The 14,124-nt window shown below is 41.0% G+C and overlaps 1 protein-coding gene across 1 annotated transcript; it reads left to right on the top strand.

The window, feature by feature from the left end:
* Positions 1-5,690: 5,690 nt before the first annotated feature.
* LOC137952638 (uncharacterized) lies at positions 5,691-13,734 on the top strand. The gene is made up of 3 exons (XM_068799704.1): positions 5,691-6,024; positions 13,141-13,238; positions 13,429-13,734. Exons 1-3 carry the CDS (start codon positions 5,691-5,693, stop codon positions 13,732-13,734), a joined length of 738 nt encoding a protein of 245 aa, XP_068655805.1.
* Positions 13,735-14,124: the final 390 nt, after the last annotated feature.

Raw genomic sequence — 14,124 nt, 5'->3', positions numbered from 1 at the left:
GGAAGGCAGCCAAACGCATGATGCGCTATTTGAGGAGAACAAAAGACTACATGCTTACTTATTGGAGATCAGATAGTTTAGAGATCATTGGGTTCTCTGACTCCAACTTTGCCGGATGCCAAGATAGCAAACGCTCCACATCAGGCTACATTTTTATGTTGGGTGAAGGAGCTATCTCATGGAAGTCTGCTAAGCAGACTCTCATAGCTTCTTCAACCATGGCTGCAGAGTTCATTGCTTGTTTTGAGGCATCCAATCACGGAATATGGTTGCAAAACTTTGTCACTGGGCTACGAGTGGTAGATAGTATTGACAGGCCATTAAAGATTTACTGTGATAATAACTCTGCGGTAATTTATTCCAACAACAACAGGAGCTCGACGAAGTCAAAGTTTATTGACATCAAGTTTCTAGTTGTTAAGGAGAGAGTTCAGAATAAGCAGATTTCTATAGAACATATAGGGACAAACTCTATACTAGCAGACCCATTAACCAAAGGTTTACCGCCTAAGGTCTTTCATGAGCACACTGCTCATATGGGCGTTATTTCTGAGGACACCTTGGTATAGTGGGAGTCATTTTTGTACTATATGTTTGCTTTAGACATTGAGTTATTTTATTTTTTAATAAAATTGATTGCTTATTATTTTATTTATGAACTTGCTTGTGTTTTTCTATGTGCAATGTTCACATTGCATTAAGGACTATGGAAAGATCTCACTAAAGACTAAAGAAGGACTAGTTGGAAATAGGCATGTTTGAGATCATATTGCATGTAATTTACATGCTACTCATCCATATTTGATCTATGTCATTGTGTGTATTAGTATGGTGATCATCGTGGTTTAGTCACGAATGTAATGTGATGAAAGTCATTGTGGTTCCATTATTAATATATACGATGGTTCCATTATTAATAGTATACATATGCACGCCTAAAGAATTGTGATATAATTGTTTCAGGAATGATATGTAACCCAAGTGGGAGATTGTTAGGAAATTAACATTTCCTATTCTAATTTGGGTAACATATTTATTATGCAATTATATTTTCTATTATTAATGGAATGGGCTGAAATTAAGTGATCTAATTTTGTTAAGCCTATTAAGAAATGGGCCATGGATATGGGCCATGAATATGGGCCAATTGAGTAGATACCATAGGGAATTATGGGAACCCTATATAAAGAGACACAACATGGTTATGGTCCCCAATATACTAAATCACACAGTTTTTCTTCTCCCCATCCGGAAGAGAGACGAAGGTCCCATTGAGGAATAAGGCGATTTAGTTGAGGAAGACCACAACATCAATATCTGTTCTTATCGTTCGTCACATAAATTCCGCATCAGAAGACGAAATTCACGGAATGGATTCAGGTATGTTTTTAATCCTAATATTCTAGCATGTTGTAAATTTTGGATTAGAATTTACTATTATGGATTCTAACAGGGGGCAATATCTAGAATGACTCCCATTGGCCAGGGTGACAAGTTCTGTATGCAGTCACGTGCAATCTGGACTAGTGTTACTTATGGTGTAGCTATCACTATGCTACTCTTAGGAATGAACTACCACACGTTTGCACATGTAATTTCACTATAGGGTGGTCTGATGAAGGATTTGGTGTATTTCTTTCATTCCGGCCCTTCAAGGTGACGATGAAGAAGCAGCTCTATATATTGGCATCGGCTAGAAATTTTAACCAAACGTACCTTACCTGCGATCTCGAGGACAAGCTCGTTTTCCAAGCGAGGAGTGATGTTGTGGACTCCATACCACAACGGGTAGTCCAAAGGCAATGCGGACGACTCAGTGCCTCTGGAAATGACTCTGTGGAGTAGCTCAGTAGCTTAGCGAGTTATGTTATTTTAATTGAGTAGCTTAGAGAGTTATGTTGCTTTAATTGATTTTGTCAAAGGTAGCCGTGATGGTAGAATTGTAATAATCGTAAACAATGCTTGAGCCTTGATTTATTGGCATCGAGAATGAATGAAAGGGTAACAAAGAATTAGGGATCTGCGTTCTCCCAAAGGAACCAGGGTCGGTGTTCCCCTGGAACCCACGGTGTAGACTCCCGTCGACAAGTCTAAATCTCCATTCCGACCATTTTTCCATCGTCTTCCTTCCATAAACTATTTTCGACCTTCATTATCCCCAAATCGACATCATAGGTCGACCAGAGAGGTCACGGGGACCAAACTCTGTTCCAGAACATCAAGGCGAGCTTTCCTTCCGTCGTGTGACTCGATCTATGTCCCGAGAACCTAACAGTAGTAGAGTCCAATTATAATTGAACTACCTTTGTTCCAATTACACCCAAACTCTAACACGTAGATAAGTCCTAGCATAATTAAATTACCCAATATAAATAGAAGACTAAAATAATTGAAACACCATTAAACTGAAATCTTCTGTGATAGTCGCTTCCATAATAATTTTAGCTCTGTTAGACTTCTTATTGTGGAAGACTTCTTATGCCACCTCACGTGATCATGGTGGGTCCCACCAGCTTGTGTGATCATGGTGGGTCCATATCATATGGGCCCATATCATATGGGCTTGGGCCCATCTTTCAACACACTTGGATATGTGGGCCTTCCTTGGTCGTGTTGGCTTGGGCCTATCTTCCAAAATTTACCAACTTGCTATCACTGTAGGGCATGTGGGCCTTTTCATTGGTCCGTGCGCCTTGAACCACAAAGATAGTCAATAATATTGCCTCTCTCAATCCCGAATACACTACATGGCTTCGTTAGGATAAGCTGATTTTTGGTGCTCTCTTATTTTGCTTATCACTCATTCAAGAACCTCTCATAAAGCTTGGAATATTTTGGTTAGTACTTATGCTCGGACTTCGATTGGTCACATCAAACAGATCAAGGAACAAATCAAACATGCCACTAAGGGGTCTCAAACAATTTTGAAATATATACAGTTTATTAAAACGCATGTTGATGAACTTGTGGCCTTCGAAAATCCTATGGATCCAAAAGATCTCACTAAGAAAATTTTGAATGGGACCGACGACGAGTACCAACCACTTATTGATATTATCAATGGTCATGACACACTTTTTTCTTTTGATGAGCTGCATAGAAAACTCATCAACAAAAAAGTCTCGCTACGTGTCCAACAAGGACACTCCTCTCCACTACCGGTCACTACAAATCCTGCCGGTTCTCGCTCCAATTCCTGCAAGTCAGATAATCGTAATCATCGACAATAAGGGGCACCATCATAATGCCCATATCTAGGTAATACCTCAGGTCTCTCCATCATCGTCACTTTGGATGGTCAATCTCATCCTCGACCCTATCTCAGTCTTTGCTAGTTGTGCCGGGAAAAAGGACACAACGTTCCACAATGTCTGCTACAAAGTGGGTCCCACCATGGTTGCACGAGCTGGTGGGACCCACCATGAGAACAAGAGATGACATGATGAGTCATCACATGAGCTGACATGAGTTGGAAGATAAGAAGCACGAGCTGGCATGAGTTGGAAGATTTGAAGATCAAGTAGGCCACAAAGATACCACGAGCTGGTATCCTTATCACATGAGATAGAAGATCACGTGAGACCCACACTGATAACCATGAGCTGACATCTCTATCTTATGGTCACTTCCTCATATAAGAGGTTGAGTTTGAGGTATGTTAGTCTTCTAATTATGTTGATTTATTTCATTATGATAGACTTATCTTTAGGAGTTAATAGTTTGAATGTAATTTGGAGAATGATAGTTCAATTGTACTTGGACTCTACTACTTTCCTCTACTATAAATAGAGGTACTTGTACTTGAATTATGAATAAGAAAGATGTAGTTCTCCACTTCTCATTGTGAAGCTTTCCTCTCTAGTCTAAACTCTTCTCCCTTTTTTTCTCTCTTCTCTCTTCTCTACCAGAGAGCTCTCTCTTTCTTTCTTTTTCTTTCTCCTTCTCTCACCTTGCTTGAGATATCAATAAAGGGGTCCTTTAATCAACATGGTATCAGAGAATCAAATTTAGGATCCCCACGTCAAAAGAATGCTCTATGAAGTTATGATCAAAGCTATTCATAGAAGGCTCTTTATGAAGCAAGATTGAAGCTCATGAGATAAGCTTTTTTTTTTTTATATTATTGATTCATGCTCTTGGTTTCGGATATTAGAAGATGGTTTAGAGATGTTTTTATGGCTGTCTTCATCTTATGAGATTATGGTGATGTATGCATCTCGGATTAGAAGAAGTTACCAAGGCAATTTTATCGGTTTGGAAACTTTTTGACTGAGACCAGTTTATATTGACATTTATGCATAAAAAGTTATAATTATGTGGGAACAAGATTCCCAAATAAAGAAGATTGGTATTGAGCCTATTATGAGTGGTTGTTCTGTTATGGACTCCATAGCCAGTCGAGTAATTAGTAGACGTCGTGGGTAAATCATTTAATTTTCTGGTTTAAATAGTTGGTTGGTTTAGATATAATTTATTTTCTTTTCAGGGCCCTTTTTATTGGCCTTTGCTTTGTACTCGAACCCTAGCCTTCGAAATCAAGCATTGATCATTAGTTTAATTTAGAGATCGGATTATCTCTCTCAAAGAGGTCCAAGGTGTAAGCTTCCTTCGAAAGCTTGATTCTTCTCAGCCATAGGGCGTTCAAAAAATTCCAAACCTCCCTCGAAGACAAATTCCAATCTGGAACTAAGAGGAGATTGTCGGGTGACTCGATCCATGGCAAGGGAGCTTAACGGCGTGGTATAAGACAGGACCACCATCGATGATTCTTCTTCTCAAAATGATTGGCGCAATCTACTTGAGGAAGTTTGGATTGAAGGACAGACCCAAACCGCCGCAATCTGAAGTTATGAAGCTTCGGGAGACTGTTCTTCAAATCAATCTTTGACTTGGAGAGTTGCTTGCTCGGGATTCTGCTTTTCCAGGTAGTTCCAACAGGCCATCCAACCAACAACCCCCACCCCATCCATCTACTATGCCTCCTATGCATCCAACACATCATAACCCAAGGGTGTCCACGGCCCAAGCCACTCCACCGTTCCCAGGTACACCAAGCTCGATTTCCCCACTTATGATGGGTCCTTCAACCCCTTAAATGGATACATCGATGTGAACAATTTTTTTGGAATAAAAGAACCCAAGCGGATGACCGGGTCCCTTTAGCCGCCTTCCGCATGCTTGACGAAGCGCAGCTATGTTACCATCACTTAGACTCGAAACACCACATCCACGATTGGGACATTTATAAGGACTATTGCATGTTGAGGTTCGGGTCCCCAGCCCGAAGTAACCCTCTGGGGGATTTGGTAAACCTAAAACAAACCGGTTCCGTGGAAGCTTATCAGAAACAATTTCAGGAAAGGCTGGCACGAGCCAGCAGGTATGTGAGTCCTACTCGGTATGTTAATTTATTTACTACTGGACTAGTGGAAGCACTTCACTTGGAAGTTGAATTACATGACCCACCGGACTTAGCACATGCTATGAATCTGGCCCATACCCTTGATGCCAAGGAGAGGATCTTGAAAGAGTCTCTGGGGAGTAGGCCCCCATGGCAAGGCCTTGTGGCCACTGGTGCACCAAACACCACTACCTTCCCTCTGTGCCAAGGCCCAAACAACTCTCAAACATCGGAGGCACACAAATTAAAACCACCCGCCCAATTCATTGGCTGCCTATCACATACAGAGATGGATCAGCGGAGGGCCAAGGGGCTCTATAACAATTGTGATGAGCAATACCTTCCTGGGCACCAATGCAAACGTCTATTTTGGTTAGAGGTGGATGATTCAAAGGATACCCCACCACTTGAGGCAGCGAAAGAGCCCGAGGAGGAAGAACCAACCATTTTCCTACATGCTATGATGGGGTTGCACAGTACCAACACAATGCAGGTCCGCCCTGTTCTACAACACCTCACGTTGCTGGCCTTAGTTGATTCAGGCAGCACCATCAACTTCATCAGCCATCCAGTGGCACAACAATGGCTTGCATATTCAGCAGAACTCTGGGACTTCAATTTTGGTAGCCAATGGTGAAAAGATTTCTAGTACTGGATTTTGTACAATAGTACCCTTTGTTATTGAAGGACACATTCGTGGCAAATTTCTTGGCCATTCCACTAGCTGGATTTGACTTGGTGTTGGGTATTAAATGGCTGCAGCAGTTGGGTCCAATTTTATGGGATTTCAAGTCGCTCACTATGAACTTTACGTCTGACCAGCAACCTATTACCCTTCACGGGACTCATGCACCATCCACTTGCACTCTACAACATTTACAAGTTCTGGACTCCACTCACAGTCAGTTGCAGTCATTCCTAACAGAATTTATAAATTTATTTCAGGTGCCAACAAATCTCCCACCTATCCGAGCTTGTGACCACCAGATTCATTTAAAATTGGGCACTAAGCAAGTAGTGGTGCGTCCATACGGCTACCCCCATTTACAAAAAGATGAAATTGAGTGACAGTGTCAACAAATGTTGGAACAAGGAATTATTCAGCCTAGCCGGTCTCCTTTCTCCTCTCCAGTCTTATTGGTAAAAAAACAAGACAACACCAGGCGTTTTTGTGTGGACTACAGAGAGCTGAATGCCAAAACCATCGCGGATAAATCTCCTATTTCAGTGGTGGATGAACTATTGGATGAATTACATGGAGCACACTTCTTTACTAAACTGGATTTGAGATCCGGTTACCACCAGATTTGGGTACACCCTTCAGATGTGGAGAAAACCTGCCTTCCGCACACATCATGGCCAATTCGAGTTTCTGGTGATGCCATTTGGACTGTCCAATGCCCCATCAACATTTCAAGTCCTTATGTATGAGGTATTTCGCCCTCTCTTATGCAAGTAAGTTCTGGTTTTCTTTGATGACATTTTGATCTACAGTCAGAATTGGGACGACCACATTCTTCATTTGCTCTGTGTCTTTCAATTGCTGCGGTCCCATCACCTATCTCTCAAGCAATCGAAGTGCTCATTTGGCACCACCGTGGTGGCTTGTCTCAAGCATGTCATATCTGCCTCTGGGGTGAAGGCAGACAACAACAAGATACAAGCAGTCATCAACTGGTCTCCTCCTCATTCACTCACCGCCTTACAGGGTTTCTTAGGCCTCTCTAGTTACTTCATGAAATCCATTTGAGACTATGGTCAGCTGGCTGCTCTTCTCACAAGTTTGTTAAAGCAAAACTCCTTCACTTGGTCTGAAGACGCAACCTCTTCCTTTGCCCAATTGAAGCACACCTTAGCCACAACCCCTATGCTCCAACTTCCAAATTTTGAAGAGCAGTTCGTTGTAGAATGTGATGCTTCCAGAGGAGGCGTTAGCGCAGTCTTACAACAACAGGGTCATCCTATTGCGTATTTTAGCAGGCAATTGCCCGCACGCCACCACAAGTTGGCCGTTTATGAATGAGAGCTTATCGGCCTAGCTAAAGCCATTCAGCAGTGGCGGCCCTATCTTTACGGTAGACACTTCATTATTCGCACAGACCACTTCAGTTTGATGTATTTATTGGAGCAACACATCATAACTTCACCCCAACAACATTGGCTTAGTAAATTGATGGGCTTTGACTTTACAATTGAATACAAGCCGGGGCACCTCAACCAGGCAGCCGATGCCTTATCACGCTGGGAGATGTCCGAGCCACACCTCCATACCATTAGTCAACCAAAGTTCCTTTTTCTGGATTCCCTTTGAGAGGAAATTCAGCAAACTCTGGAGTTCACTGATCTATATGAAAGAATTGAACAACAGCCTATGGACAACACCTGGACCATCCAGGACTGTCTTATTCTCTACAAGAATCATATTTATTTTTGGCCGACCTCAGCATTTCTTAACACCATCGTATCCAACTATCATGACAGCACTCATGAAGGCCAACAAAAGACCTACTTCAGGATTACCCATGACTTCTACTGGTTAGGTATGAAACGCATAGTGTTTGATTATGGGTCGGCTTGCCAAAGGAACAAAACCAAGAGCTTAAGTCCAACAGGGTTGTTTTAGCCTCTCCAGCTTCCTTCTTTGGTATGGGTAGATATTTCCATGGATTTTATTGATGGCCTACCTAAGTCATCCGGCAAATCTATTATCTTGGTTGTGGTGGATCGATTTTCAAAATATGGTCACTTCCTTCCTCTGTCGGTGGATCGATTTTCAAAATATGGTCACTTCCTCTGTCGCATCCTTACACGGTGACCCACATGGCTCAGATTTTTATGGACCAGATTGTTCGCCTCCATGGATTACCTGAATCAATTACAAGTGACCGCAATGTGGTTTTCTCTAGTACATTTTAGAAGGAGCTTTTCCATTTACATGGCAGCAAATTGGCCTTCTCTTTAGCCTACCACCCTCATACTGATGGACAAACGGAAGTGGTCAATTGTACTATTGAGATGTATTTGTGTTGCTTCTTGGGGGATCATTCGAAGAGTTGGGTCCATTGGCTAGCATGGGCAGAATTTTGTTACAATACCTCTTTCCACACAGCCCTCCGGGATACACCTTTCAAAGTGGTATATGGTCGTGACCCTCCCCGCCTCTTATCTTATGTGGCTGGGTCTTCTCGCATGACAGCTCTCAATCAAGCTTTGTGCGAACGTGATCATATGCTTGACCTGGCCAAAGCTAATTTGCAGCAAGCACAATCTCGGATGAAGCAACAATATGACAAGGGCCATCGGGACCTCTCTTATGCACCTGGGGACTATGTCTGGCTTTGTCTTCAACCCGACTGCCAACTTTCTCTTACAGCTTCATAGCGTCATAAACTCTCCCCGAAATTCTATGGTCCATTTCAGATTCTGGATCGTGTTGGCAACGTAGCTTATAGGCTATAACTTCCCCTGGATGCAAAAAATCATGATGTTTTCCATGTCTCCCTTTTGAAGCCCTTCAAGGGAGGCTCGCCTATATTTTATACCCCCTTGCTGCCATTAGAGGATGGACGGGTGCTGCCAACTCCAGTTTTGGTTTTGCTAGCGCGACGTGTACACGGTTCATGGGAGATTTTAGTCAAGTGGGCTGAGACCGACCCTGCTGAAGCCTCATGGGAACCATTGGAAGCCTTCCGTGTGGTCTATCCCACCTTTGAGCTTGAGGAAAAACTCTTTCTCCAAGAGGGGGGGGGGGGGGGGGGGGGGGGGGGTGATGTTATGGAGTCCATAGCCAATTGAGGTAATTAGTAGACGTCGTGGGTAAATCGTTTAATTTTTCGGTTTAAACACTTGGTTGGTTTAGATGTAATTTCCTTTATTTTCAGGGCCCTTGTTATTGGCCTTTGCTTTTTACTCGAACCCTAGCCTTCTCCTATAGGGGGGACGTCAGGTTCAAGGAAATCAAGCATTGATCAATAGTTTAATTTAGAGATCGGATTCTCTCTCTCAAAGAGGTCCAAGGTGCAAGCTTCCTTCAAAAGCTTGATTCTTCTCAGCCATAGGGCGTTCAAAAAATTCCAAGCCTCCCTCAAAGACGAATTCCAATCTGGAACCAAGAGGAGATCGTCGGGTGACTCGATCCATGGCAAGGGAGCTTAACATATTCATTGAATTTCAAAAATATGATTACTTAGCTTCAATGTTAAGCCTCTCCATTAACCAAGTTGGTTGAAGAACTCGACCTATTTTTTTTCTTAGTATTTGATTGGAGAATTTTTTTTGAATTGCCTATTATGGTTGAAGAAAACATGAGTCACAAGAGTGATATACTCAGAATTACTACTATACCCTTACGAGGGGTATCAAATTTTATGAGCTAGTCTACATCGGTTTGTAGGTTTCTTATAACAAAAGACCTTCTTGGTCACCTCACGAATGTGTTTTTCCAAGACAAACAGAAAGAAGCCTTAGTCACTACCATATGCCTTGAAAACATTAAACCGTATCTCAAAGTTGCTAAAAGTCAACTTCTTAGCGCTTCTGCTATTCCCACTTTTGATGATGTATGGCCACAATACTCCGTATTCCAGATGCTTCATCTTCTACTACTGAAGTATCATCCACAATGTACTCCGTGAATAGGGGAAGATCATCCAACCATGGCCAAGGCCAAGGCATAAATTATAGAGGAGGACGAGAAGAGGTGGAAGGAATGGTTCTATCAGAACAGATGGCAAGGAAGGCACTAAGTGTGAGAGATATGGTCACACTATAGATACATGCTATTACAGGGAATGCACCTATTGTGAAAAATATGGCCACACTATATAGACATGTTATAAAGTCCATGGCAAACCAGACTCAACGAAGACTAGTCAAGCCTTAGTAAGTGATACAAAGGAGGACCAGTCTACTACATCAACAGAAAAGAAAACCCTTACCGACGATGGGTATGATTTATTCCAGAAAATGAAAACACTGATGGGTTATGCTCCAAGTTCCTCCTCAACTGATGTTGCCATCACCGCTGTAGGTATGCTATATGCCTCCTCTTCATCCTAGATAATTGACTCAGGGGCCTCTGAGCATCTCATAGGTAACAAAAATCCACTACACTTAGTTTTTCCTTGTCTCTCACATAAATTCGTTATCATAGCTGACGGCTCTCAAACTAAAGTTATAGGGAAAGGATCCACTTCTGTTACACCATCACTTCCGCTCTCAAATATTCTTTTTGTTCCTACTTTTCTCTTGAATCTTTTATCTATTAGTCAGCTCACAAAGTATTTTAATTGCTCCATCACCTTCTCACCCACTTCTTGTCTGTTTCAGGATCTTATAACGAAGTAAGTGATTGGTGGAGGCCGTGAACAAGGGAAGCTCTACTACCTGGACGTGCCTAAAATAAATACTATTTCAACCAGTGAAACTGAGAAAAGTCTATGGCACAACCGGTTGGGACATCCATCCACACAATCTCTTCATCGTCTTTTTCCAACTTTTAAAGAAAGGTCAGAGTTAAATTGTAAAGTCTATGAACTAAGAAAACACCATAGGACTACATACTCACCTTGTCCGGAACTTAAAATTATTACTCCTTTTTCATTGATTCAGACAGATGTATGGGGACCTTTGAGTGTCTCAAATATTTCCTGATTCAAGTACTTTATTACATTTATTGATGATTACATTGGAATTTTTGTTAACTGAGACCAGTCCATGATCAGATTATTGAAAAACAAAGTGTGGGAACAAGATTCCCCTGATATAGAAGATTGATATTGAGTCTATTATGAGTGATTATTTACTCAGAAAAAAATCAGAATAATGATTGTTTAGCATCAATGCTAGATTTCTCGATGCACCAAGTTGTTTGAAGAATACTACTTGGATATTTTGATTAGAATTTTTTGGAGAATTATTTTCCTTGAAGTGCCTATTATGGCTAAGGAAAATGTGAGTAGCAAATGTGTTATACTTAGAATTACCACAATACCCTTATGAAGGGTATCAAATTTTATGAGTTGGTCCACATCATTTCGGAGGTTTCTTATAACAAATGACCTACTTGGTCATCTCACCCACCAACTCATTTTTTATAACAAATGGTTAAAAAAATGATAACTTTGTGATTAGTTGGCTAATCAAAAGCATGGAAAATTTTGGAAACAATGCACACATTGCGGGAGATATGGCCACACTATCGATACATGTTATTACAAGGACAGGAGTTACTGTGGAAAAAATTGTCACTATGGAGAAATATGTTATAATGCCAATGATAACTCAAACTTGACAAAGGCTAATAAAGCCTTGGTAGGTGATACAAAGGAGGATCAACCCACAAAAACAACTGAAAATAAAAGTTTTACTGATGAAGAATATGAGTTGTTTCAAAAAATGATGGGTTCTTCTTGAAGTTCCTCATTAAATACCGCTGCCATCACTGCTTCAGGTATGCTATCTGCCTCATCTTCATCCTGGATAATTGATTCATTAGCCTCCGAGCATCTTACAAGTAACAGACATTTATTACATTATGTATCTCCGTGTCTTTCACATAAGTTTGTTACTATAGCTGACGGTTCTGAAACCAAGGTTAAAGGGAAAGGATCCACTTCCATTACACCATCACTTCTGCTCACTGATATTCTATTTGTTCCTACCTTCCCTTTGAATTTGTTACCTGTTAGTCAGTTGATAAAGTATTTTAATTGCTCTATCACCTTCTCACTGACTTCGTGTGTATTTCAAGATCTTATAATGAGCAGGTGATCTGTGGAGGCCGTGAACAAGGGGGGCTATACTACCTACATATGCCAAAAGTAAATATTGTTTCCACCAGTGAAAATGAGACAAGGCTATGGCACAACCAGTTGGGACATCCATCTTCACAATCTCTTCATTATATGTTTCCTACTCTTAAAGTCAGGTCCGAGTTTCATTGTGAAGTTTGTCAACTGAGTAAACATCAAAGGAGTACATACTCACCTCGTCCAGAAGTCAAAAGTATTACTCCATTTTCATTAATTCATACCGATGTATGGGGACCCTTGAGCGTCTCAAATATTTTTCAAGTCAGGTATTTTATTATATTTATTGATGAATTCACTCGTACCACTTGGTTGTTTCTATTTAAGGAGCGTTCTGAGATACCATTGATTTTTAAGTCTTTTCATGCTATGGTACTCACTCAGTTTGGTCAGAACATAAAAATACTTCGGTATGATAATGCCAAAGAATACATTTCCAAAGAACTTGACTCTTTTTGTCAAGAAAATGGCATTATCCATCAAACATCATGTGCCTACACTCCTCAACAAAATGGTGTAGCTAAACAGAAAAATCATCATATTCTTGAGGTTTATTATATGCAATGAAAGTTCGATACTTTTATTGGCCTCATGCAATCCTGACCACATGCTTTCTTATAAATTATCTACCATCTTCCGTTCTTGGTAATAAATCTCCTTACTCTATATTATTACCAAATGATGATCCGTTTTCACTGGCCTTGAAAATCTTCGGGTGTCCATGTTTTGTCGATATTTCCTCCCCAAAACACACTAAACTTGATCCTAAATCTATCAAGTGTATCTTTCTAGGATACTCTTGTACACAAAAGGGTTATGTTTATTATAATCCCACTCTTCAGTGTTTATATGTGTCCAGAGATGTCACATTTTTTTAAGACTCTCCATACTATTTTGACAATGCACCTCCAAGTTTATCTTCAATATCAGGTTCTCCTAAACCTATTGTGCCCCGTGCTACAGAAACTACTCAGCCCCCAAAAACACCGGCTAACACCACACTTGCTGAGTTTACGGATCCCACCGAGGTAAGTTCATCTTCTCCAGTTGTTTTTGGCCCACAATATGATACTCGTCCTATCAAACAAATAAAAAGAACCCAGATCATGCACCATATCCTCTACGTCTCATCCCAAATCAAATTTTGTGTCTCATCATCGTCTGTCCCCTGCATGTTGTCAATTTCTCTCTTCTATTTCTTCCATATCTGTACCACAGTCCTATAAGGAGGCTCTCAAACAACCAGGTTGGAAGGCAGCAATGGATGAAGAAATGCAGGCCCTTTATGAAAATCAGACATGGGCTCTAGTCCCACTTCTATCAGATAAGAAACCCGTCGGTTGGAAATGGGTGTTTACTGTGAAACACAATCCGGATGGGTCTGTGGCTCGGCTAAAGGTTCGCCTCATGGCTAAGGCCTATACACAATGTTATGGGATTGATTATGAGGAAACCTTCTCTCCACTGGCAAAAATGAACTCGGTAGGTGTGTTATTATCTCTGGCAGCTAACTCTTCTTGGTAGGTATATCAACTTGATGTGAAAAATGCCTTTCTAAATGGGGACATGAAAGAGGAAATTTATATGCAACAACCACCTGGGTATGTGGTTGAGGGGGAGTCAGTATGTCGACTAAAAAAATCTCTGTATGGTCTAAAATAGTCCCCTTGTGCATGGTTTGAGAAATTTAGTCAAGCCCTCATACGGGTAGGATTTTACAGATGCTCTGGAGATCACTCAATTTTTATTAAAAACACACCTAGATACAAGGTAATTATGGCAGTATATGTTGATGATATCATTTTAACTGGTAGTGATTCCGAGGGCATCCAGGAAACAAAAGAAAAAATATGTGTTGAATTCAAGACAAAGGATCTTGGACTACTTAAATATTTTCTAGGTATTGAAATATTA

The sequence above is a fragment of the Aristolochia californica genome, unplaced genomic scaffold (assembly GCF_029961685.1).
Source record: "Aristolochia californica isolate CCGP_79_NKW_82.1479 unplaced genomic scaffold, dmAriCali1.0.hap1 SCAF_16, whole genome shotgun sequence".
Classification (NCBI taxonomy): Eukaryota; Viridiplantae; Streptophyta; class Magnoliopsida; order Piperales; family Aristolochiaceae; genus Aristolochia; species Aristolochia californica.
Note: the sequence above shows the minus strand (reverse complement) of the source record. Positions and strands in the feature narration are given on the sequence as shown.

Coding starts and splice junctions, on each gene's coding strand:
- LOC137952638 (XM_068799704.1), top strand. CDS start 5,691: ATGGATCAGCGGAGGGCCAAGGGGCTCTATAACAATTGTGATGAGCAA. Junction 6,025..13,140: donor ACTCTGGGACTTCAATTTTG/GTAGCCAATGGT, acceptor CTTCAATATCAG/GTTCTCCTAAACCTATTGTG. Junction 13,239..13,428: donor AGTTTACGGATCCCACCGAG/GTAAGTTCATCT, acceptor TCTGTACCACAG/TCCTATAAGGAGGCTCTCAA.